At 43.4% G+C, this 27,303-nt stretch overlaps 1 protein-coding gene across 1 annotated transcript in view; it reads left to right on the forward strand.

Moving 5' to 3' along the window:
- The first annotated feature begins 271 nt into the window (after positions 1-271).
- TMEM266 (transmembrane protein 266) overlaps positions 272-27,303 on the forward strand; it is a 98,677-nt gene continuing 71,645 nt past the window's right edge. Inside the window, exons 1-3 of the mRNA XM_072627117.1 lie at positions 272-319; positions 4,211-4,356; positions 10,536-10,724. Of these exons, the coding sequence (XP_072483218.1) occupies positions 272-319; positions 4,211-4,356; positions 10,536-10,724 (383 nt within the window). The remainder of the gene's footprint in view (positions 320-4,210; positions 4,357-10,535; positions 10,725-27,303) is intronic.

Consider the following 27,303-nt stretch of genomic DNA (forward strand, 5'->3'; position numbering starts at 1 on the left):
GCCTTCAAGTGGCTGCTGGATTATCACAGTTTGGGGGCATTTAAGAAGAGATGAAATCACCTGTGAAGTTCCCTTCCTGCTCTGAGATTCTATAAATAATGAAAGGTGAATTGTCAAGACTTGGGACTTGATTTCCCTCTCTATTTTTATCTTTTTCTCATAGAATTACGAGCAACTGAGCTAGCTAGCATCCTTCCATTAAAAGTGGGATGGATCCATTGGCTCTTTCTTTGATCTCAAGAGAAGTAGGCAGTCACATGGGGACAGCACCATGTTGGGAGACCTTCAAGAACCCCTGGGTTCTGCAGAGCAAGTGTGGGTGAGTCAACCCATGGCACTCATCCCTGACTCCTGATAGAGCCGTGCCCCTCAGGGTGCCAGGGGGCACTGTGCCATAAGAAGTGTTAGTGTTTAGTTGAGACACAAGGCCAGCATCCTGACTACTTGATGATTCTATGGCTATTTGGGAGAGATTAATTTCCAGGGAAATGGGGGAAATGAGAGTGGGAACCCTGGTGAATACCTGTACATGAAAGAGACCACTAGGAAGACCTTAACTCCCTGATACGCCACATTACCTCCCGCCGCCATAGCCTGCTTCCTCCACAGGTGGGAGTCATAATTCATTATCAGATCAGAGATTTGGAACAGAAAGGGAACTCAGAGGTTCAGCTCATCTCCAATCACTGGTGCTTCCTCTGTGTTTAACAAAGCAAATCCAGGCTGCTCCACCCTATCCCAGGTACCAAGTGTAAGAGGCACATTTAGATGCCCCAAGGTTGGAGCCACAACCTCCCTTTCCTTCTCCATTTCCCTCTTTCCCTCTTCATGTTACCTACTTGTTAGTCAAATGGAGCTGCTCCTTTTCCTTGATCTTATTGCCAGGGATCCATGACGACTGACTGACTGCCAGGGTCCCAGTGCCTCTTAGGCACACACTAAAAGAATGGGGAAGAGCTTAAAGGAGCTGCCCCAGAGGACATCCTCAAGGATGCAACTGTCACTGACCCTGTGACACAGCCATCCTGCCTGGGACTCTGGCAGACTCTTTGCTTGTGACTGTAGCATGTAGCCTAATTCACAGATTTCTCTCTGGAGACACATACAACACAGAACACTACCCCCTCCCATACACACACAGACCCAGAGGAAAAGCCAGCCAAATAATCAGTCTGCCCACAACAGTTCTCCCCTGCCACAAAGTGGCCTCTCCTAGTTCTCTCCCTCTCCCTTGCACGACCAGCACGTCTGTTTATAACAACCTAATATAATGGGGCCAGCCTCAGCACCAAACCAGAGGCCAAGAATACAGCTGCTTTTTATCCATTTCCTACAGGCATCTTTGAAGTGGCAGAGAGACGAGCTCTCACGATGGGTTTGGTAGCAGCTGCCCTCTCCCGGCCCCACAAATCAACTGCCCTGCTGCTCTGATTGTGTCAGATTGCATCTCCTACCCCGGGCACTCACGTTGTCACTGGACCTTACCCCACCCCCAACAGCTCACTCCCAGGTCCCATTCCAGTGGCACTTTCTCCACAAAGGCTTCCCTGGAGCCCACTCCCCAGTGAAAATTATCTCAGCCCCTCACCTCAATTTCCCATCACTCCTTCTTGGGTGTGACCTGTCTACTTCTGTGATATTTATTTTGTGCCCGTTCTTATACTTCCATTAGATTGGATGTTCCTTGAGTGCAGGGTCTATGGCATATCTTTGATATCTCTGGTGCCCATAATGGTAGCCTGAATGCAGTAGGCACTTAATACTTACTGAAATGAATTCAATTGACCAAAAGAAAGGTTTGGAGCTGGTATGAGTATGTTAGCAAATTACCGTGTCAAATTCCCTGAGATCCAGGGTACCCTCGGTTAGAACATATGTGCTAGTATGGAGCCAACTGCTTATAACGAGAAACAGCTCCATCCTCTAGACTTTACAGTCATACAGATAGATAGATAAATAGATAGATAGATAGATAGATAGATAGATAGATAGATAGATAGATAGATAGATAGATAGATAGAGATGCATATATGCATGCATATATACATATGTATATAGATACAGATTTACATATATTTTTTTTATCTATGCATATATATTCATGTGACATCATTCCAGCTACAGTTACCTGTCAAATAAAGAAAGTCTTACTTCCTAATTTTTTTTTAAGAAAAAAATGCTGACTTTGGAGTTACAGGCATTTTGGTGCAGAGAGCTAGATTTGAAATCAGAGGACTTGGGTATGCCATGTACTAGCTCTGTGACCTTGGGAAAGTCACGATCTTCCTGGGTCATTATTTTCTTATCTGCAAAATGAGACCATTGGGTTCAGCAGCCTCTCAGGTTCCTTCCAGCTCTGAATCAATGATGCTGTAGTCTCAGATCCAGTCCCAGAGCATCCCAAGACAATATAGTTCCCCTCACCTTGAAAGCATAGTATAGTGGAAAGAGCTCTGGACTTAGAGTCAGGAAAAACTTGAATACAGATCAGTTCTCTGAGACAGTCACACAATGATAGCTGTGTAACTATTGACAATCCACCTAACTTCTCTGCCTTCGTTTTGTCATCTGCTAAATGGGAATAATTAACCATGTAGCACCTATCTCGTGGGATTGTTGCAAGAAATCAACAATTTCACCTGTTGTGTAATTCTACCATTTAGCATGGTGCTTTACACATATTGTTGTTCAGTAATTTGAGTCATATCCAACTCTCCATGATCCCATTTGGGGTTTTCTTGGCAAAGATACTGGAGTGATTGGCCATTTCCTTCTCCAGCTCATTTTATAGATGAGGAAAATGAGGCAAAAAGGGCTGAGTGACTTGCCCAGGGTCACACAGCTATTAAATGTCTGAGACCAGATTTGAATTCAAGAAAATGAGTCTTCTTGAATATAGGCCCAGCACTCTATGCACTGTACCACCTCGCTGCCCCTTTGCAGACATCCTAAGGTGGTCAAGGGGCCAGTGAATGGCATGCCTTTTCCTGACTCAGTTTTGTCTGGCAGATTCTAGGCTGGTAAACCTCCCTTGGCTGCATCCTCTTTCCCAGCACCTCCCAAGACACTGAAGCCATTTCTTAGTGGAGTGGTCTCTTTCAATTCAGAGTCATGTACATTGACTACTGGGCTCCCACATCTCATAATAAAAGTTAGTTGACTGACAATGCCTGCTAATTGATCGGAGCTGATTCTCTCACCCCCATGAACTGAGGCTTCTTGAACAATCAATCCTTCCTTTCCATCCATCGCTAGCAGTGGCAGGTGAGGACCATGATGGTTTAGGTTCAGAGCTGCGATGAACCTGTCACAATAAAGGTAGGAGGGGATCCTGGATGGATTTTTTTTAACCATTTTGTCAGCTTAGTAAGTTCCTGGTGAAGAACTCTCCCAATCCAGAGCAGTATCTTTTCAGCAATTTACTATCTTGGAGAGTTCCTTGGATAGCTAGAAAGTGAGCCAAATCCACAATATCCCTCACATCCACTGCTGCCCACCAAGCCACCATCTTTACCCAGGCCCTCGCCACCTTTCCCCTGGACTGTTGCCCCAAGACTCTCCTCACTCCAGTCCAGCTACCAAAGGCTTATCCTTGAGCACAGGTCTGACTTTCATTTTTCCACCCATGATCTTGAGAGTCAAATATAAACTCCTCTGCCTTTCCCAGCCTGGTTCCCACCTGTCTTTCCAGCTTTATTCTACACCACTCCCCACCCCAACTTCCACACACAGTCTAGTCGAACTGGCCTCTTCATCCAGAGCACTCCTCTCCCCACACTCCCAGTGCAAGCCCTCCTCACTTCCACTTTGTGAAATCCCTTCATTCCAGTTCAAGTACCACCTTCCACAGGAATCCTCTTCCAATTTCCCCAGTTGTGCTTGCTTCCTCTCTCCAAACTGCCTCGGGTTGTTTGGTATGGATTCTGTGTAGACTTACATATTTCCTTACACCTTGTCTCCTCAGGTGGAATAAAAGTTCCTTGAGGGCAGGGACTGTTTCAGTTCTGTGTTTCTGTGTTCTGGGTCTCCTGGGGGTGGGGTGCAGGAGCCCCCCTGTACTCACAGTGTTTGTACCTCCAAAGCCTCCACAGTGGCACAGATAAATATTGACTGACTGATTCGAGAATTCTACAGCCCTTTTTGCTTCCAAAAAAGGTCTAAAGGGACAGGGATTAAAGGGGACAGCAGGGCTTGGTCCCTTGTGCTCCAGGGCGCCCTGGGGAGGCAAAGGCCATCTGTCCCATTGGCCAACCTCTTTGGCTATCCATCAAGTACAGTCACTGCAAGTCAGCCAGAGCAGCCTGTGACCCCCTCGTCCCTTCTACTCCTTGGCAGTGAAAACTGCAGCAGAGTAGGGTGAGTGCAGAAAGAAATAACAGTAACAACCATATTTTTATAGGATTTAAAATTTTGCAAAGCCCATTTCTTGCAATGACCCTGCAAACTAGGTTTTGTTCTTATTCCCATTTTACTGACAAGAAACTGAAGTTCAAAGAAATGTTACAACTTAACCAAGGTGACCAGGAGCAGATCTGTATTTGAACTCAGCCTTTCTAGACTCTCTGTCTCCCACTGAAGCCTGATGCTTCCACAGATTGGAACCACCTACATCATAGGCTCTTACATTTAGAACTGCAAGGGATCAATCTCTTTATTTTTGTACATTTTTATTATGACCTCAAACAGCAACAAACATGAATATTTCACTATACAAAGCTCAGGAAAGATTGGTTGTATTTGAAACTGCTCATCTCTATGACATATTTTTTAAAGTACTTATTGAATTTAAAATGATATTATCAATGTTGTCCTGTTGGTCTGTATTGCCCCAATTTCCTTCTGTGTATTTTAAAAAATGTTTCGTTGATGCTTTTTCCTTCCTTTCTTTTTTTTCTTCCTTTTTTCCTTCTTTTCTTTCTTTCTTTATCTTCACCATCAATAATTTCCCTCACCTCCAGATAAAAGTCCTCCATTGGACAAAATAACATATAGTTAAGACAAATCAACCCAAGGAGCACATCTGACAGTGTTTGCCTCATTCCAGAACTCTCTAACCCATCACCTCTTTGCCAAGAAGTGGGTAGTGTGGGTCTTCACTGTCTTCTGAAGTCCTAACTGATTCCTGGTTAGGTCAGAGTTCTGAAATCTTAACGCTGTTTTCTGTTACATGATTGTGGTCATCTTATACAGTGTTCTGCTGATTCTATACCCTTCATTCTGAATCAGTTGACAGACTTTTCCTACAACCTCCTCTTCTTACAGATGAGGAGATTTCCCTTGGGAACAGTCAGGTAGTGTTGGTTATGGCAGCAGGCCTGGCACAGGGGAAGACGTGAAGTGAGCCATCTTGTTGTGGTATCTTCCAACACCCTGATGGCCCTAAAGCCCTGCAATTGGGACAAGTCTATGGGGAAATCTAATGTCACAGTCACCACTGACTCAGTTACATCTGCCATGCCACTTCAGGCCTTCCCTGATCTTCCTGGTGGGTAATGAACCCTTGGGCCTCACATAGATGGTTCTCCATTCTTATAGAATCATTACAGTGGTAAGGGGAGGGGTAGCAACAGAGGAAGGATTTCCCAGATGAGTCACCCCAACCATACATGCACATTCCTGATCTATTTCCCTCACACACTGATCTGGGTCTATATCTTATCTCCTCACTAGTTCCATGAGGGCAGGAACTGCCTAAATTTTGGTTTTGCTCATAGGAAGTGTCTAATAAAGTTGTTGAGTAACAAAAACAGCTTATTCCTGAAAGCCAGAAGACCTAGTTCAGCTGCTAACTCATTGTGTGAACCTGGATGAGTTATATTTCCTCTGGAGACCTCAGTTTTCCTATCTGTACAAAAAGATAGCTGTTAGCCTAGAGCTAAGACCCCTGGAAGATCACGTGTTCCAAGGCTGTATAGAAGTAAGAAGTTTGAACCGTGATTTGTGGGGTGAGGGTGATCATTAGGGCTGATTGGAGCAAGTTAACATAACGTTGGCCAGAAGATGCAGTAGATGCTTCATAAGCAGCGGGTAACTTTTCACTGGAACTTAAAATAAGAAACAAACTTTTATCCCCAGCGAGTCAGAACCAATTACTCTAAAGCCACAAGCTAAATTCCCCTTCTCCCAGCATCACTAGACAGCAGGTTTGCACATTGGTGGTACATTTAGAGAGTGCCAGACCAGCTGTCTCTCCCCTTTGACTCTCTGCTTCACAGTACATTCTGTTTGGGGGCTATTATTTTTAAATAACAACCTGATAAACCATTTATGGGTCTCATCACAGCATCAGCTGCTCAGGAAACAAGAACCTGACATTTTCTTTGTCTGAATTCTTCATATTCATCGTTTCTAACGGAGTGGTAATGTTCCGTTACATTAATAGCTGCGACTTGCTTATCCATTCCCTGGTTAATCGACTTTGTATCCATTTCTGTGCTATCACCAAGTGTGCTGCTAGGAATCATTTGGTACGTATGCGATCTCACTTTGCTTTTGACCTTCTTGGAGTAAATGCTTGGCAGTGGGATCTCTGAGCTGAAGATACGGTATGGACACGAGTCATTTCTTAGCATATTTCCAAATTGCTTTTTGTAATGGTTGGACCCAGTTCACAGTGACATTCTAGAAGCCACAGTCTTATTTTCCATAAGCATATTTTGTCCTCTCTACTATATATACTGTGAACTCTCTAGGGGCAATAGCTCTTTGTATACTCCACAGTTTAAGTTATTCAGAAGATAAATAGCCCCTTACTCAGTGACCTTTTCCTCCTTCAATTCCAGATGTTAGAAACCTTGTCTCTGATCTCTGACCTGCTGTGTTCCTTGGATTGAGGGAGGGGACTGTGGTTTGGGGTATCCCTAACCTGGAGCTTTGTTCTTCCCATCTTAGACCCAAGCTCTGAGCATAACTTGTCTATCCAGACTTAGTGAATACAAATACTCAAATGGAATTGTGAACTCAAATTAGAACGATGCAAATCCCAACTCATACACAACTATATGACTTATCTGTCATCTCCCATAAGTCCACTACAGGGGTCAGCCCAAAGTGCTGAAAAACTTCCTTTTCTTTGTCTAGCACATAGGAACTACATAATAAATACTTTGTCTGCCTATCTATCTGCCTATCTTTCTGTCTCTATCTATCCATCTATCTGTCTGTCTGTCTATCTGCCTGTCCATCTATCTAACTGCCTGCCTATCTATCCTTCTATCTACCTGTCTATCTACCTGTCTAGCTGCCTGTCTATCTATCTTCCTTTCTGTTTATCTGCCTGTCTGTATATTTGCCTGTCTATCTATCTATCTTTCTGTCTATCCCTATCAGCATATCTGCCTGCCTGTCTCTCTCTCTCTCTCTCTCTCTCTCTCTCTCTCTCTCTCTCTCTCTCTATCTATCTATCTATCTACCCACCTATCTTTCTATCTGTTGGTCTGTCTGTCTATCCACCTATCTGTCTATCTGCCTATCTATCTGCCTGCCTATCCATCTTTCTTTCTATCTCTATCAGCATATCTGCCTGCCTGTCTCTCTCTCTGTCTACTCACCTGTCTTTCTTTCTGTTGGTCTGTTTGTCTATCCTTTATATCACAGGGTGGCAGTGGAGCACTTTGGCCATCTATGCATCATTTCTTGCCCTTATCATGTTGTCAATCCATCTTTTCTTCCTATTCTTCCTTTCCTATTTACTGAAGCAACAAGAAAATGCAAAGGTCACTAGGAATTCCGGATTTTCACAAAATTGGCCACTTAGGCTGGGTTGATGGAATAAACTTGCATGAAAACAAGTCTTTAAAATGAAAAAATGTTATTACTGAAGAGAGTTGTGTGGTTTCTGTTTCATCCTCCTGGGATGCTAAGGATTTGGAACTTTCTGAAATTTGTGTCTAAATTTTTGCTTTGATAAAACTGGCACTCTATTACTTGTTTTCAGGATATGTTTTCCTGTTTTTTGTCTTTTATAGAAACAATGCATGAAGGCTTCACAGAGGAGGGCAGCTAAAGATCAGAAAAACCAACTGCTTCGGATGTATCATTCATCATGACCAGTCCCCAGTAAGTAACCCAAATGAGGTCACTCTACTCACCTTGGGCAATAGCTAGCTCTCCATTTGGCAAGAATAGAAGTGTGTGAGGGATAAGGTGTGATTACGCAACCTATTAAGATGGTTTGAATGCAAATTGTCAAGGGGAATGAATGAATGAATGAATGAATGAATGAAAAATGCATTCACCCATTATCCAGTACTAGGCACTGGAGATGCAAACATAAAAAAGAGATGTTCCCTGATGTCAAGACACTTTCATTCTGATAATGGAAGACAAGACACATAGGGAGGTGATGGTCAAGGCAAGAAGTTTTGCTCTGAGGAATATCAGAGATGGCGAGCTCATATATATGATATCCCCTTGGTGTTATCAATGTTATTTGTTCACTGTGCTCATGGCAAGAGATGGAAAGGAGTGGACGTGAGAATAAGGGTGCACAGCAATATCAGTGGATGGATGGTGAGATGGCTTGGGTGGATGGCAAAATGGCTGGAAGGAATGTAAAAGTTAAGCATGGTCAGGCGTTTGGAGTCAGCCAATGGATCTAGTGGGCTACATGAGCTAGTGTACATTCAGTCATCAATCAGCTTAAATGCCAGGGTAGGTGGCATTTGTGCTTTCTTCAATAGGCAGTGGAAGACTCTGAAGGATTTTGAGCAGGAAAGTGGCCTGTGAATTTTTGGCAGATGTGTGAGGAATAAATAAGAAAGAAGAGAGAGAGGCTTGAGGTTGAATAAATGAATGAATGAATGAATGAATGAGGTGTACTTATTAAGTGTTTACTATGTAGGAAGGAAAGAAAGAAGGAATAGAGGAAGAAGGAAGAAACAGAGGGAGGGAAGGAAAAAGAAAGGGAAGGAAGAAAGGAGGGGGAAAGGAAGGGAGGGAGGAAGAGAAGAAGGGAGGGAGGCAGGCAGGGAGGCAAGAAGGAATTATTATTGTTAAATGCTGTCTCCTTTAATTCATTCCTCATCACTGGAGGTCTACAAGCAGAGCTCTGTGAGCACGTTTCTGGGGATTACTAGCTCAGAAGTGACTTGAGAGAGCTGCCCTGTGGGGCTCTCTTCTTTCTGAGATTCCATGAGTCTGTCACTGTGAGGGAGTGATTTGTGGAAGGTCACAAAGCTAGTTAAAGGAGGAGCTGGAACTAGAACCCATGTCTTTTGGCTTCCAGGGACCTTTATGCCTGGATATGAATGCTGAACCACTTTACACTAAAACTCAGCACTTCCCCTCAAAGCTACGTTTCCTTCCATTTGCTCAGTCGTTCTTAATTTAGTCTGTCTGTCAATGGGAGCTCTGAATGTGGTGTCAGAGGCTCTGGGTAAGCCCAGAGCTTGGTCTCTCTACTTAATATGACCTAGGATGACTCACTTCAGCATTCTGTGCCTCAGTTTCCTCATCTGTAAAAGTAAAGGGTTGGACTTCATGACCTCTGGGATTCCTTGTGGTTCCAAAGCTACAATCCTTTAGGATCCTATGGTAGAGTGATATGAGGGATGGGCAGAGGGAAGAAGGGTAAAGGGCCATTCCCACCATCCTTCTAAATGAACTGGGGAAAAGGAATGGGACAGAGATCAGAGGATCTTAGGTCAAGAACTGACATGGACCTCCAGGGGCCATTTGGTCCAGTCTCCACATTTTACAGATGAGGAAATTTAGTCCCCAGGAAGTTACGTGAGTTTCCCAAGGTCACATAGCTTCAGATCAATGAGGACCCTAAAAGGTGAAATACAGAGACTCTGGCTGGTTGGCAGCTAAGTGACATAGTATCCAGGACTCTTGGCTGGAGTCAGTAAGACCTGAGTTCAAATCTAGCCTCAGACATTTAGTAGCTGTGTGATCATGGCCAAATCACTTAATATCTCAAAGCCTTAACTTCCTCACCTACAAAATGAGAATCATCCTGCCTAAACTACACACTTCACAGGGCTGTTATGAGGCTTAAATGAGATTATTCATTAAAATAATTTGTAATCATTAAAGAGCTATATAATTGCCAACTTTCATAGTGATTATTCTAGCACCCAATAAATGCTTATTCTATTGAATTGTGATCATTAATACAATGCAGAGATATTACTAATGATCAGTTGCTGACATCTCCCCAACTGGAAAGAGAAGAGAAGGAAATAAGCATTTATTAAGCACCTACTGTATGCCAAGCTCTTTACGTTTATTATCTCATTTGATTCGTACAACAATCCTATGAAGTAGGTGATGCTATTATCCCCATTTTAAAGTTGAGAAAACTGATCCAAACAGAGGTTAAATGACTTGGCCAGGGTCACACAGCCCATAACTGTCTGAGGCAGGATTTGAATCCATGCCTTTCCGACTCCAAGACCTGAGCCCTATCCCCTAGGGAATTATTTAGACATTTGCTGATGCTGGAAAGTTTATTTTCTACTCCTAACCAAGGTTCTCAAGTATGGCCACCCAACTGCCTTGTTTTTCTCCCTCTTCTCCCCTCCCTGCCCCAGGCCCACTCTAGAAGGAGGAGTTCCTGAGGTTGAGATTATCTCCCAACAAGTGGAAGAAGAAACCAAAAGCATGGCTCCAGTCCAGCTGGTGAACTTGGCTTATCGGGACTTGCCCCTGGCTGCCCTGGATCTCTCGGCTGCTGGCTCACAACTCTTATCCAACCTGGACGAGGAATTCCAAAGGGAAGGGTAAGTGCTGCTCAACTCTGAGCTCCTCTTAGAGACTCTCTGAAAGGACAGCAGCCCCGGGGTCCTGGGGCCCTGGTCAGGCCCCATCAGGTACATTGGATCCAGCTCTAGGGGCATGTCGTAGAAAGGGCAACGTCAAGCTTGGAGTTAGCCCTGAGTGAAGCAAAGATAACAGAAAAGGGGCTGAGGATTCTCAGTCTGGACAAGAGAAGGCTTTGTCAGGGCCATAGTCTCCGACTTCAAAAATCTGACAAGAACTCATGGGGAAAATGGATTCGTCTCCTCCTGTTTGGGTTTGCAAAGGCTAGTTGTGGTCTGGTTCTAGTGGGACAAATAGCCCACTAATTAAACTGTAGGGATAAGGAATCTATGGCCTTGGGGTCATGTGTGGCCCTCAAGGTCCTCAAGTGTGGCCCTGAATCCCAGTCAAAGGGCCACACTTGAAGACCTAGAGGAGCACATATGACCTCAAGGCTGCAGGTTTCCCACCTCTGAATTACAGGATTATAGGCATTGAGCCTCCCTCTTTCTTCCTGCTCCCTCACCCCCATTTTACAAATAAGGCAATTGTGGTCTTTCCCAAGATCTCACAGACAGGAGCTGAACACCCATGCCCTCTGGCATGATTCAGCCCTCTTTCCACTTACTAGCTGTGTGACCCTGGGTAAGTCACTTAACTTTTGCTTGCCTTAGTTTCCTCATCCATAAAACAGGGATAATAATAGCATTTACCACTTAGAGTGGTTGTGAGACTCAAATGAGATGATCTATGTAAAGTGTTCTGCAAACCTTAAAATGTTTCACAACTCCTAGCTACTAATATTATTACTAATAATTATAGCTAACATATAGCACTTACTGAGGCTAGGCATTGTGCTAGCTGCTTTATAATTATTATCTTGTTTGACGAATAATAATTAGAACTATCTCAAAGTGAAATAGGCTAACTGGAGAGGTAGTAAGTTTCTCATCACTGGAGATCTAAGCAGAGGTTGGGTGACCACTAACAAGAAATGTTGGAGAAAAGACTCCTGCTCAGGCCCAGGAAGGATCTCTGATGTCCCTCCCAACTCAAAGAATCCTTGGTTCTTTAAATTCTCTCTATCCATCAGGAGAGATGGTATGAAAAGCTTTGCCCAAGCCTCAAATCTCCAATACTTAAATACGCTTTAACCTACACTTAGAAATCAGACCCCTCGAGACAGCAGTCTACAGGCCAGTGGATTTCCACACTTCAGCCCAAAAGGGAGGAGAGAAAGGAGGGGGGGGAACCCCTGCCATTAATTTTGTTTCCAAAATCAGGCTTCATGAGACATTTCTCTCTAGCAAGTTCTAACTCCCAAGTAGGGGAAATCAAATTCAATTAGGTTAGATAAATATCAGAGACCCTGAATCTGAAGTGCTTGACATGTCAAGAGAGATGCTTTGTCATTAATCCGAGGGCATGTGCTTGTATCCCCTAGCAAAGATTCAGCTGGGGAATAAATAGGAAAAGGAGGTTAGCAGCGGAATTCCACTCTTGCCCAGACGACAATCTTCTATCAGCTGATACACCCCCTGCTTACAGCGACAAGGTTTCCTGGCAGAAGGGAGATCACGGCAAGGTCAAAACTCAATCAGAGGCAGATGGGGGGGAAATGCATTTTGAAAGGGGAAAGGCCTTGCTTTAAAAAATAATAATGTTTTATCTTTATACCAATTCCTTACTACCTGCGTGACCTTGAGGAAATCACTCAATATCTCTGGGTTTTCTCGTTAGTAAAATGGGGGGGTGGGGGAGGAAGGAGGGGGAGTTAGACCAGAAGGCTTCTATTTCTGTATTTATGATACTAAGCCAGAGAAAATGCTCAAAGTTGGGTAATGGAGTATTAGTGCAGAGAACAGCAAGGAGGCCAGTATCACTGAATTACAGTGTGTACGGTGGGGTATAAGGTGAAAGAAGACTAGAAAGGAGGAAGGCAGACAGAGCCAGGCTATAAAGGGCTTTGCATGCTAAACAGAGGATTTTATATGTAATACCTGAGCAGATAGGGAGCCACTGAGGTTTATTGAGTGGAAGTAGAGACACCGTCTGATTGGCTCTTTAGGAAGACCACTTTGACATCTGGATAGAGGATGGATGAGAGTGACTAGCAGACTAAGTAGCAAGCTATTGCAATGGTCTAGGCATGAGGTAGATGAGATAGGGACTGCACCAGGGTGGTGGCACTGTCAGAAGAGAGAAGGGGGCAGATGTAAGAAATGTTATAAAAGGTAAAGCTGATAGGCCTTGGCAGCAAATTGGAAATGGGAGAGACTGGGGGAGGGTAAGAGAGAATGAGAAGTTAAGAATAACACCTCAGTTGTAAGCCTGGGAGTATGCTGGTACCCTCCACAGTCACAGGGTAGTTTAAAAGGGTAGAGAGTTTAAGGGAAGGATAATGAGTTCAGTTTTGTTCATGCTGAGTTTCTGATATTTACAGGACATCCAGTTTGAGATATCCAATAGGCGGTTGTAGATACGAGACCAGATAGAAACCTAAGTTTAGAACAGGAGTCAGCAAACTTCTACCTTCAGTCCTATGGGCGATAGTTTGATAACTCCTGATATAGATAGTGGTGCCCTCCAACGTATGTTCCAGCCTCCTCTATGACAGATAAGGAAACCAAGTCCCAGAGAGGATCAATGACTTGTCTGGTCACATAATTAATAAATATTTGAGCTAGGACTAGAATCTCGTCTCCAAATATCCAGTACCGAGCTCTTGCCTCTAAGGCACAAAGACTGAATAATTCATATTTTGGCACCATATACCATATATACCCATGTCAGATTGGGGCCAGTTAAATGTCAGGAAACTGTCATGGCATCTCATGAAGCGATGACATCAGGGTTCTCTATCTCTTGCCTGGCCATGCTCACTCCTTATGAGCCCTGGTTCATTGGAGCCTGTGTCAGGTACCCATAGGGTCTTCTTCTCTCTCCAAAGGGACAGACTAGAAGCTCATTTTGGCTTCTGGGAGGTCCTGTTCCCAAAGTCACGGTGTCATAGAATTTCAGGATTAAAAAGGCAACGGAGCCTGGGATCTACAGGCCAGAGAGGGGGCAGGCAGAAGCAAGTTTGGCTCTGTTGCTCCCTCTCCTACGGGAGCTTCACTCTAAAAACCTGGGAGGCCCTGGTCAAATGCTGTATTGCACTGAGGAACACTAGCCTAAGTGCCAAGCAATGCCATCTGTTTTCTCTTATTCACAGGTTTAGCCAGCCTTATGGAAGCATCCTTGGAAAACCAGCCAAGCTCAGTCCTTTGAAATTGGGCAACACCTGCCCTCTGCTGGCCTTTCTAAAGATAGCATCCCCCTCCAGCAACTGACTCAGGACTGAGGCTGCTATTCAGAGGACCATAGGCTCATCGATCGATGTAGAAGGGGGAAAGAGCTTAAAAGTCATCTGGGATAACCCCCTTCTTTTACAGATGAGAAACCAAAGCCCAGAGTGGGGGAGTATGACACCTCCACAAGTCTTCCCCCATGTCTACTGGAACTGGGCTCAGAGAATACGAAGAAGAATGGGAAATAGTCCCTCCCTCAGAGAGTCTGTTCTAATAGACAGACAGATAGATAGGTAGAGATGATAGAAACATAGATAGAGATGGTAGATACACATGGGTGTATATGTGTGCACATGTACATGCATGTACATATAGACACACAGTTTTCTAGATATATATGTACTATGTATATACATCTGCATACATACACACATGTATAGAGGAGGAAGAAGAGGGGGGAGATTGATAAGAGGGGAATGCACTAGAGGAGTAGGGGCTGCATCCAAAAGTTCAAGAGAGATACAGAGAGACAGAGACAGAGACAGAGAGCCCTTCATTTTAGGCTGAAGCCATAGCCAGGAAGCTAGAGTGGGACAAGAACCTAGGTTCCCACCTGCCTCCTCCCAGACCAAGCACTCTTAGAGCAGAGGTCAGCAACTTTTTGAAAAAGAGTGGTGTGCCATGTCCCTTTGGACCAGGATAGAGAATGGAAGGAGCTCTCTAGGTGGATCATTGAATCTTGCGAAGTGGGATTGGTCAGGGCTAGGGAGGTGCTGCTGCTAAATGTCCAGAATCCCATGAAGTCTGTGTCAACTTGTATCTGAGACTCTAGGTTAAGCAGCCCTGTGACCTACTGAATGTTTGACCTTGAGCTCTTTCCTCCTTAAAACAAAGGGCTTGGATCTGATGTCCCCTAAGGTCTCTTCTGGCTCTGAATCTGGGATCCCATTTCCATAGCAATTCCAGTGACTTAGAACTGTTGCAAAGCCCTAACCTTGAGTCCCTGCTAGGATCCAAAGTGGCTAGGTGACTTTGGGCAGGCCCCAGCCCTTGCCTTCATCTTGCCCCATCAATGGTCTGATCCCATTGTTGGTCAGAAGTTTTGACCTGATCCATAGATAGCCACCTGGTCCAGTTTGCCCCTTCTTGGACAAGCCAGCTGTTCCCCCAATCTTGTTTCTGGATTTAGTTTGACACTGAATTGGCTGTAGCCTGACCACAGCTTAGAATTCCCAAGCTCAAGAGATCCACCCCCTCAGCCTTCCCAGCACCAGGGCCTACAGGCATGAAACAGCATGCCCCAGCTCAACAAGCATTTCTTAAGCTCCGACAACATTCCCAGAACTGGACTAGGGATCCAGAGATCCAAAGTCAAATGCAAAAAAGTCCCTACCCTCAGATACAACTAAAACAAAATATATTTACAAATTAACAGGAGGTAGCTTTGCTGCCCAGGGCTAGTGCAAGGTTCTGTACTGTTCACTGAACTTAGCAGCTCAGTAACTTAGTGGAGAAAGGTCTGGACATGGAGTCAGAAAGCCTTGATTTCGAATCCTGTACCGGATACTTGCTGGCTTTTTGATGGATGCTATGGCAGTCTCTTAACACCTCTTAGCTTCAGTTTTCCCATCTGTAAAACGGGGGTAATAGTTGCACCTACCTCCTCGAGTTGTCATGAAGATGAAATAAGATAATAAATGTAAATCACTTTGCAAACCTGAAAGGGCTACATAAACACTGGATATCATTATTTACGTTATCTGTTGTTGTTAAGTCCTTTTCAGTCATTTCTGACTCTTCATGGTCCACTTGGGATTTTCTTGACAAAGACACTGGAGTGGTTTGCCATTTCCTTCTCCAGCTCATTTTACAGATGAGGAACTGAGGTAAATAGGGTTAGCTATTAAGTGTCTGAGGACAGATTTGAATTCAGGTCTGCCTGACTCTAGGTTCAGAACTCTATCCACTGCATCCCCTAGCCCTCATTACTAGTTATTAGTTATTAATTGTTCAAGAGAAGAGAGAAACCTAAAGGTAAAGCAGTTGGAAAGGACCAGAAGAGACAAATTCCAATAGATTTTCTCAGGTTTGTTTACAGATGTTTCAGATCTTTTCCCTTTATTCAAGCATGCCCAGGTCCTTCCCTTGGGTTTGGGGTGAGTAGAAGAGATACATTTATGAAGTCCCATGGGGGAAGAAGGCAATTGAACCTGTTATACTGGTGCATGAATCATTGCAAAGGAAGTAACCTGAACCTTCCCTCTTCCATCTTCCCACCATCTTAACTTACCCCCATCCCATTCCAATGTTCCCACTTGTCTTCCTTTATCCATTGTCAGCCTGATCCCCTTTCTGAGATTAGCCCTTCCTTGAGCAGGAAGGATAAAAAAGCTTCCAGAAGGGTTTGTGAATGTGACATCATACCACTTCCGCATTTTCTCCTCCTTCCGGTTTTGGCCCTTCTACCCTTAGGCTGGAAGGATCTCTTGATTCCTGATCTGCTTGCTTGATGCTGGATTCTGGTGTACTATCTGAGCTCTGGATGGCATTGCTTCCCATGACCTCAGATCCAAGCATATGCTACAGATGGGTCTAGAAGGTGCTGTTAAGGATGAAGCCATCCCTGATCTTGTGACAGAGTCATCTCCACCCATCCCTTTGGTGGGTTCTTTGACTAAGAGCTCAGGCAGTTTAGAGCACATCTCAGTGCCTGAGACTTTCCCAGGGACATGCACAGCAGAGGGGAGCAACAACAGAGACATGGAGGGAACACCACTCAGCTGGCCATACTCCTTCCACCTCCATTGCCTTGGTGCAAGGTCCCATCTGGTTCTTTCTCTCCTTTCTGTAAGCAAATCAGCTCCACAAAATAAAGGGGCAATTCAGGAAATGCCAACCAAGAAACCTTGGGTATCTCATATTTTATGAGCTGACTCCAGGCAACCTCCATGGGAGAGAGAGGTCATTGCCACTGACAGCAGATATTTCCATTTATCGATCCCAAGAGTAGAGATTCAGAGCTGGAAGGAATGTTTGAGGTCATTGAGGTCCACCCAGCCCCAGACAAGGGTCCCTTTTACACCATCCCCAACAAATGGCCATCCAGGCTTTGCTCAAAGTGAGGGAGAAGGGAACAAGAATTTATTTAGTACCTACTGTGTGCTAAGCATTTTCCAAAGACCTCATTTGATCTCTAGGCAGAAAGGCAGACATTAATGCATATTCTTTAGTGGAGGAGTCTAAGTGGGGCCTGAAGGAGCTGCCCACCCCACTTTTTGAGCTCGAATTGTCAGGAAGTTTTTCCTTCTGTCCACCTGAAATTTTCCCCTCTAGGATGAGCCAAAACAAATGAAATCCCTCATCTACAAGATAGCCTGTGTAATAATGCTTGGTGTTCTATCCCCCCCCCCCCACCCATGTCTCATCCTTCAAACATCACTCATGTAGCATGATCTCAAGCAGAGATGTGTTGAAGTCAGCTTACACCAAGAGCTGATAGTTAAATTTTCGGTGTGAATATTTATACCGAGGGCACATTCATTCATTCATTGTTCACTCACTTTATTTATTATTTAATATTTTGTTTATTGTCTAGATTTAAGAACGTGATTGAGAAAATATTAATAATGCAGATTAAACTTCAAAATGTTGTGGAAAGCTAACTGTAAAATATTTACCAGCATGCCACTGATTCTCAAGGTCTGATTTTCTTCTCTAGTTACTCTCTCAACTTGTCAAGTCAATAGTCATTTATTAAGTGCCTACTACGTGCCAGGCATTATACCTGATAATCACTGGGGATATAAAGAAAGGCAAAAACAGTCCTTGCCCTCAAGTAGCTTAAAATCTAACAGGGAGGCAACATGCAAACAGCTATGTAAACAAGATATGGACAGGATAAATTAGACACAGTCTTGGAGAGAAAGCACTAGAATTAAAAAGGACTGTGAAAAGCTTCTTGACAAAGGTAGGACTTTATTTGAGACTTGAAGGAAGGCAGGAGGTGGAGATGGGGAGGGGGAGTATTACAGGAATGGGGGAGGGGCAGCTAGAGCCTGGAGATGGAGTATCTTGTACAAGGAACAGACAAGAAGTCAGTGTCACTGATCATAGAGTACTTGGAAGGAAGGGAAGTAGAAGACCCAAAAGGTAAGACTAAGCCAAGTGTGTCAGCCAGTACTGAATCCAACACTCCAGATGTAGCCTTAGGAGGGCAGAGGACAGAGATAGTATTCCTTCCATGGTCCTGGATGCTAGACATCCAATAAGCCACCTAAAATTGTTAGATTTTGGGGTTGCCATCTTGCTTCCAACGACCATATCACTATTTTTTTCTCTTTCTATTGACCTTCACTTAAATAACCTTTATGATTACCTCCCCCAGTGGTCCTGGATTCCCTTGCACCACTATCTCTTTTCCTATTCTGTTCCATTTAAATAAGGCAGCCCAAGTCTGGGTTCCATCCAAATGAGACTCAAAGATATCTTTCAGATTATTGTGCCTCATTGTGTTAGGATTGCTGGTTACTTATATTTTCTGATTTTGGATATAGACATTTGAAGCCACAGACTTTAGGCCTTGCTAGTTTCCTGTGAATTTCTGGGCATCTTCATTCTGCTTTTTAATTTTGAAGGCCTTTTTGGACCAGGTTGGCAAGACTGAGCAAAGATTTATTTTTTATTTTTAAATTTTTTTTCAATCAGAAAAAATTCACCTCCCCCTCTCATTGCACCCCCTCCAGTTAAGAAGAAAGGAAAATGAAACCCTTGTTAAAAACATTCATCGTCAAGCAAAACAAATTTTTCCATTAGCCAAAGCTAATATGTTCGTCTTCTTGTTGTTCAGTTGCTTTTCAGTCATGTTTGACTCTTCATGATCCTGTCTGAGGTTTTCTTGGCAAACATGCTGGAGTGGTTTGCCATTTCCTTCTCCAGATCATTTTACAGATGAGGAAACTTAGGCAACCAGGATTAAGTGACTTGCCCAGGGTCACACAACTAGGAAGTGTCTGAGACCAGATTTGAACTCATGAAGATGAGTCTTCCTGATTCCAAGTCCTGTGCTTTATCCACTGCAGTGCCACCTAGTTGCACTAAATATGTTCTCACCAGACTCTTTTAAAGAGCACATAATCCGTGGGCAAGAACCCATCATTTCTTATTTAAACCATGGTCCAGAAAGCTAAATCCTGCCCTAAAACACCATCTTAACTAGTTATTCAATTCCTTTTAATCTGAAGCCCTTGCTTTCAGTTGGCAGCAGTGATAAAAACACCACCTGTACCCTTGCGGTCTTTAGTTTATTGCCCAACACTTTCTGCATCTTGGCAACACTTTCCTGACTTCTCATGGCATCTTTTGTGACCACATGTCGGCAGAAGTGGGCAGTGGTTATCCGGTTTGACAGGTCTTGGAAGGCTCTCCATCCTGTCTTGGATACCTGCTCCAGGAAGATAGCACATTCCAATAATTGTATTATCAGGTTGACAAATAGCTGCTTCTGCAGATCACCAATCAATCACAATTGCTCATCTCTTCTTCCTCTGATTTTAACTTATCTCTCACATAAAGGCACCTATGAGTCTATGTCTTTTTTCCTTGGGGAACAAGCAGCTGCTGCATCCTTGCAAACAGCTTCCTATCCATCACCTCCAAATGTTCAGTGGTCCTCCTTCTTCTATCCTCCATCCTTCCATCCTTTTTTGCCTCTTCAGTTCACCTTTCTTTGTCTCCTCAAAGAATGCTTTATTTACTCTGGAGTATAGAGAGGCGTTCTCAGAGATCCTGTGCCATTTTTTAGGAGAGGCTAGACTATACTTTATGCATGGACAATGATTACTTTATGGCAGAAAGACAAACATCACATACTCTACGTGGGTCATAATCTGCATACCAGCTCTTTCTCTCTTTGCTGACTCAACAGAGTCCATCTAGCTTTGGAAATCAGAGAACCTGGGTACAAATCTTAATTCTTCTTCTTTTTACCTATATAACCTTGGGCAAAATCACTTCTCCTTGTCTGTAAAATTAGAAGTTTGGGCTGGATAACCTGTAAGGTCCCCTCCATCACTAAATCTATGATCCTATCATCCACATTCTCCTCCCACCCCTTAAAGTCAGATGTGCCCCCCAAGTTCTAGTCTCAGACTTCTCTCTCTCTCCTGGTGACCTCATCCACTTTCAAAACTTCAGTTGTCTCCTCTTTGCAGATGACTCCCAAATGCATGCTTCCTCCCAGGCCCTTCCCAGAATTCCAGTCTCATATTTCCAACTGCCTGATGGGAATTTCTCTCTGGATCTGCTCATTGGTGCCCCAAGGTCAAAATGCTCTAAACCTTTCCATCCATTCAACCTGGATTTTCCTATTAGAAAAGTCACCAATGCTTGGTCTATCACAAAAGTTCAGTGGTATGTCTGAAATGCCAGTTCAAACTGGACAAGGAGGCTATCACTGCCTTTAGTGATCAGCCATGGTTGCAACTGGGTGGTTTAGTGGATAGGGTGCTGGGCCTGGAGTCAGAAAGACTTATCTTTCTAAGTTCAAATCTGGCTTCAGACACTTACTAGCTGTGTAACCGTGGGCAAGTCACTTCACCCTGGTTGCCTCAGTTTCCTCATCTGTAAAATGAGCTGGAGAAGGAAATGGCAAACCCCTTCAGTATCTTTGCCAAGAAAATCCACTGGAGTCATGAAGAATTGACTATAACTAACTTTTTTAAAGAAAAGATAAATGATATTGACAGAGTCTAGGACTGGTCCCATTATCTCCCAATTATTCACTCAGCCATGTGTGACCACCACCAAGATCTCTAAGGTTCCTGTGGTGGGAAGAGAAATTAGTCTCCTTAATAAGCTTATTACTTGTCACTTATCAAGGCCTCATGACCTAATTGCCTGAGTTCTCTGACTTTTGGCATGTAAGAGAACAGGGAAAGATTGAGAAGGTGTTATCCAAAGTAAGTGTCATTATTCTTGTAGAAGAGTCATCACTACCTAGCCTTTGGTGTTCTCTGGGCCTAAAACCCACATTAGCTTTTAGTCCAATGCATGATAACTTCCCCAAAGAAAGCTAGCCAGGTGACCAGAGTCCCAAAGGCTTACACTGCTTTGCCACAAAGAGATTCCCCCTCATTCTTTGGTTCTACTCCATGTCAACAAGTCAGTTTGCCAGCTTAGGAAACACTGTCCCAGAAGCCTGGGATTTTTTTTCCTTTAATAAACTTGATACAGGCAGCCTAAGAATCTAAGGTCCTCATTAGGACCATTGGAGACAGTTGCTCCGAAGATCCATTGCCTTGCCTCCCTGATAGTGGGAAAAGTAGGTGCAATTACTCCTAGACTGCCCCTTGGCTCTGCCTATGAGTGTGCTGGTAAATGTTTAGCCAGTTCTCTAAGGGCAGGATTGTACACAAGACACACTTTTCAGTTTAATCTGCCCTAGGAACATTTTCTCCATCTTTTCATCGCATCTAGGATATCATAAGAACAATGTATCAAGTCCTCATTTGTCATTTGCCGATTTCTGAGGTGTAAATGCTCACCCTGAAAAGGTGATAGCATTCGTGAGTCTATATAAGCTGGCCCAGCCTACCCCTGGTTCTGACCTCAACACCTGGGCATGCTCCATCTCAGACTGAGAGATCACTTGTCTAACACCAGTTGAATTCTTATGATTAATATTTCCTTGTGACGCCAAAATGAGAAAATTAGCATATAGGGTTGAAGTTGCTGAAGTCTTCTTATGTAATAAGATCATTGGCAAACTTTTCCTAGGATTATAGACTTTGAAGAAGGCTAAGGGATCATCTAGTTGAACCTCCTTATTTTTTAGGTAAGGAAACAAGTCCCAGAAGTAAATGACTTACCCAAGGTCACATTAAACAACAGAGCCAGGATTGAAATCATATCCTGTGACTCTAAGCTCAGCAATTCTTTCAAGATTTTGGTGGGAAGAAAGAATATTCCTTCTTTGAGCCACCTTTGGGAAATGGATTCCCAAATGCCTTTCCAATTGTGTCATTTTTAGCACATATTTCTTTTGGGGTCCAGCTGCTCTTTCTGGCTGAATTTTCTTTCATCTATTTCTACTTCCTTACATCATCACATAATGATGTGTTAAGAGCTCCAGTGTGGTATCTGCTCCACTATTATCCACGATGAGAATAGATTGGTAGAAATATTCTGGCAAATCTATTGTTCTTCAGGTCTGTTTGTTATCCTCATAAATTATGTGGGCATCAAGTGGCATAGTTCACACTCCTAGAAAGTTTTCTGTAGCCTCATTTTCCCCCTCTGTTGCTTTTCTCTTTTTTTTCTTTTTAGTCATTTTGAACTTGACAAGCACCAACATAGATGAACATATAAAGAACAGAAAAAGAGAATTGTACCTTTATTATATAAAGCGTGGAGTTTTGGGGTTTTTGTAGTATTTTTTTAAAATATGTAATACATTCAATCTATTATTTTAAAGCTTTTCAGCTTCTCTGTGTCCTCTAAACTTCTTTCTTTTTTTCTGGACATTAAAAAAAATCTTCCATGTTACTCTTCCTACTTTACCTACTTTTCTTCTTTTTTTGACATCACTATCACTAAACACTGCTCCACCCCAATTCCTTTCCTCCAAGAAAAAAAAAGACTTCACTCTAATAAATACAGTCAAGCAAAAGAAATTAAAATATTAGTCTTGTCCAAAAATGTTGGTCTCATTCAGCACCTCTAGTCAATCAACTCTGTATCAAGAGGTGAGTAGTACGCTTCGTCATTAGCTGTTTTGGAATTAGAGCTAGTCATGCATTGATCAGATTTTTAAGTCTTTTAAAGTAAATTATCCTTACAATAATGCTGTTACTGTATAAATTGTTCTCCTGGTTCTGCTCATTTCACTCTGCATTGATTCATACAAATCTTCTCAAGTTTCCCTGAATCCATCCCCTTTTTCGTACAATATTATTCCATTACATTTGCATCCATAACTTGTTCAGTAACCTCCCTAATTGATAAACACCCTCTTCCCTTTACTGTTTTTCCCAGCTTTGTGAAGCAACACTACTCATGATCTTCGAACCTAATCCTCCTCCATAATGTTTTCCCTATGAACTTCCTTTAAGTATTTAAGTATGAACTTACACTCTAAACTTAGGTTGACACGTCTTTCTGCTTAAAGAGCAAGGTATTTGCTCTCTGAGAGACCAAATATTTACTGACTGAGGATGTTTCTTGATTCTTTTTGGTCTCCTCATGGTAGTGACTATTTTATATTGCTTAAACTTCTACATGGAAAGGTGATAATCAGAGTCAGTGTCTTCACTTTTATCCATTTCTAATTTTTCAGAATCGATTGCTGTTGTTGAGTCTTTTTCGGTTGTGTCCGACTCTTCATGACATTGGAGTTTTCTTGGCAAAGACATGGAGTGATTTGCCATTTTCTTCTCTAGCTCATTTAAGTGTCTGATTTGAACTCAAGTCTTCCTGACTCCAGGGTCACTGCACCACCTAGCGTAACATATTTAATAAGCTGAGTTTTTAGTAAGATAATCATATGATAGACCTTCTCATCTTTATCCTTTCTTCTCATTTGGTATTGATTCTGACTTTAAGGGGGAAATGACAAATAGACATGCATTTAAATACAACTTAAAAACTGAGGGTTAAAGTGATTTATGCATATGTATACGTGTGTTTCACCTTGTATAAATTATGTATGAACAAGTAAGATTTCCTGAAAAGGACTTAACCTAGAGAAATCCTGTTTTTCAGATGAAAAACATAAATGAGAAAGTTGAGTTAATTGATATCTAGGGTCTTTCCCAGCTCTAACATTCTCTGTTCTAAGGTCTTTTCCAATTCTGATATTCTCTGTTCTAAAGTCCCTTCCAGCTCTGACATTCTCGGTTCTAAGGTCTTTCCCAGCTCTTACATTCTCTGTTCTAAGGTCCCTCTCAGCTCCAACATCTTCTGTTCTAAGGTTTTTCTTAGCTCTAACATTCTGTGTTCTAGGTTTCCTCACAGCTTGGACATTCTTTGTCTATGACTTTTCATTGTATGAAGACTAAGGAGACTTTGAGAAGTGACCCCCAGGCTGTCTAGATATACCGAGTCCTAAGGAGAACGAGGCCCCAGATTTCACCCACTGAAAGTTGAAACAAAACAAGAAAAAGCCCTATGCCTGCCAGCACGCCAAGCCCAACCGTGCTGAGGAGGGAGGTGACCTCCACCTGCCAACTCCTCTTTATTTATCACCACTGGAGCACACCTGGCTGAAGTTTCAGATGGCAGTCAGTGGCTGTCAGTTCCAGAGGCACAGCCAATTCCATTTGGTTTGATGTAGGATCTCAGTAACCTAATAAACCCTCCATCCCAAGGGACCCTTAAGACGGCCCTTCCAGGAATGAAGGATGTGTCAACAGACAGAGAGAAGGGCAGGGGGAGAGGAAGAAATCTCCTGGAGAAACTGCTGAGGCAGCCAGGAGACTGTATGGGGAGAGGAGGCGTGATGGGCGAGAGTTAAAATGGGACCGAGCCAGCGGAACCTGCCCTGGAGGCAGGAAGTGTCACGTTGAGGAAGGAGGGTCCTCTCCAAAGTGTCAGAGAGACTCACGTAGGTGAGACAGCAAGGCATGAGTCAGGAGAGGGGAAGACAAAGGCGTAATCTTAGCCAAAGGTATTTTTAAACATCAAGAGATCATGAAACACAGAAAAATGCTTTGCAGCTGGACCAGCAGTCCACCTTTGGATGTCTGGGCCAGGACTTCTGGGGAAAGCCGTCCTGTCCCACATCTTCAGTACACCAGGAGGACCCCACAGCCCTCGACCTTTTCCATTGGAATGAGTAGATTCCCATCAGCTTTGGTTCAAACCAAGGATCTGTCATTTTTATGCTGACCAAGTGGTCAAGAGGGCTGGGAAAGGCCTTAGAAATAGAATGTTAACTCGGAAGGGCAAGGACTATTTCATGTTGTATTCTCAGTGCCTAGGACAATGTAAACACACAGTAGGCTGTTAATAAATGCTCATTGACTACTTGAGATCATGGAGGTAGCACAGTGGATGGAGTACTAGACTTGGAGTTAGAAAAACCTGAATTCAAATCCTACCTCCAATACTAGCTGTATGACCCTGGACAAGTCATTTGACTTTTCTGGGCCTCCATTTCTTCATCCATAAAATGGGGAGGGGAAAATATAGACTTGACTTCTAAGGTCCTATCCAGCTCTAAATCTAAGTTCATATATATTCATGGGATTGAAGACTTATAGCTAGAAGGGACCTAGAAGGTCATCTTGTCCCTCCTCATTTGACAAATAGGGAAACTGAATCCCAGAGATGCTCAAATGGCAAATTAGTGATGTGGTCCAGATTAGAACTTGAGTCTCTTGACATTTTTCCTTTACATCATGTTCCCTTCCTGTTGCCTCCTCTGCTTCTCTACCCTTGGAATGTGTGGAGTGATCTACACTGAGATCTGGACTCCTAGAAATATTGACTTTCTCTTTGGAGATCAGTTACAGTAGTCTCTTCATTTTATACTTGAGAAAACTGAGGCCTAAGGCTCAGTGACTTGCCCAAAGCCACACAGCTAATTAGTGGCAGAATTTGGACCCAAGATCACCCAGTGACAGACCTGAGACTAGAACACAGCTCCTGAATCTTTTCCAGCACCCTCTCCTTTACAGATCACAGACCTCTTTGGAGTCCCTCTAGAATCTTAGCATTGAGAGGGACCTTAGAGGCCAGGAAGTCCACACACTACACCAACAGGAATCCCCTCAACATCAAACCTGGCCCACTGCTTGAATACTTCTAGTGATGAGGAGCTTATTACCTATCAAGGTCTTCAGAATGCCTTCTTTCCCTCCTTCTTCTGATCCTTACCCAAATGCTTCTAGCCTCCACTTCAGGGATTCTCACACCAGGCAGATACTGTTCGACTCCCCTTGGATTCAGAGGCCCTGTATCCAAATTCTGTCTCAGATGCTTGTCTGGCCATGAGCAAGTCGCTGGAACCCCTATGGGCCTCGGTTTCTCCATCTATGAAATGAGGAGGTTGGAACAAACCATCTCTTTGAGTCCCTTCTGATCCTAAATCTATGATACATTTTAGGCCTTGGGGATTAGAGGCGGTTCATGTTTGCGTGTCACATCACTCATTTCTCATCCCCACATTTCATCAAATTCCATCTGTGTGTCATTGCAGAGCTACACACACTCGGCATCAGGACCTACGGTATTCAGTGTTAGAACTCCTTCAAACATGAGTCAAGACAACAAGCATTTTTATTGAGCACCTACTATGTGCAGGCACTGTCCTAAGCACCGGGGACATAAAGACAAAAGACGGTCCCTGCCTGCCCCTCGCCTCCAGCCCCCGGGCTCCCAGTCTAACGAGAGGCAACCACATGCAGATGAGGCATTTGTAGGACAGCGACAGGTCCAATTGGAGATGATCTCGGAGGGAAAACGCCACTGTTCAAGGGCTTGGGAAAGGTTCCTGTCCAACTCCTTGTGACCCCATTTAGGGTTTTCTTGGCAAAGATACCAGACTGGTTGGCCATTTCCTTCTCCAGCTCATTTTACAGAGGAGGAAACTGAGGCAAACAGTGAAATGACTTGCCCAGGGTCACACAGGTAGTGTGTCTGAAACCAGATTTGAACTCAGGTGTTCCTAACTCCAGGCCTGGTACTCTATCTGCTGTACCACCTAGCTGCCCAGATAGAGCTCAGAGGGAGGCATAAATAATCATCTCCAGAATTTCTTCTACCTACACTTCTCCAAAGGGAACTGATTCTTTCCCAGAAGGAAAGCTGGAGATTGTCACAAGTTGGCTGCTCTGCTCTCCTCAGACAAAAGTTTGAGACAGGGCCAGAATTCTCTCTCTTTCCACCTGACCCTCCCACACACACAAAAAGTATTATTAGTTTAGGGCAAATAATATTAAGTTCAAGCAGAACTCTTAATCCCCTTATTTAAGAGGCAGAAATGAATATACATATATGTGTGTATATGTATATGTAGCATATGTGTATATGTGTGTATATGTGTGTGTGTGTGTATATATATATATATATATATATATCAAAGCTCTATGTCAAAGGCTTGACTTTCTTACCACCAGATTCCAGTTCCAAAAAGAGCACACATGGCAAATAGGAATAAACCTTCATGAGAAAGCCATACATATTAGACCTAACACAGGACCAAGTAAAGATTACTTAGTTTTTAACATGTTTTATTGCATCTTGTTTTTATACCATTTCTGCAGCCTTTCCTACA

This window comes from Notamacropus eugenii, chromosome 1, assembly GCF_028372415.1.
Source record: "Notamacropus eugenii isolate mMacEug1 chromosome 1, mMacEug1.pri_v2, whole genome shotgun sequence".
In the NCBI taxonomy this organism is placed as follows: domain Eukaryota; kingdom Metazoa; phylum Chordata; class Mammalia; order Diprotodontia; family Macropodidae; genus Notamacropus; species Notamacropus eugenii.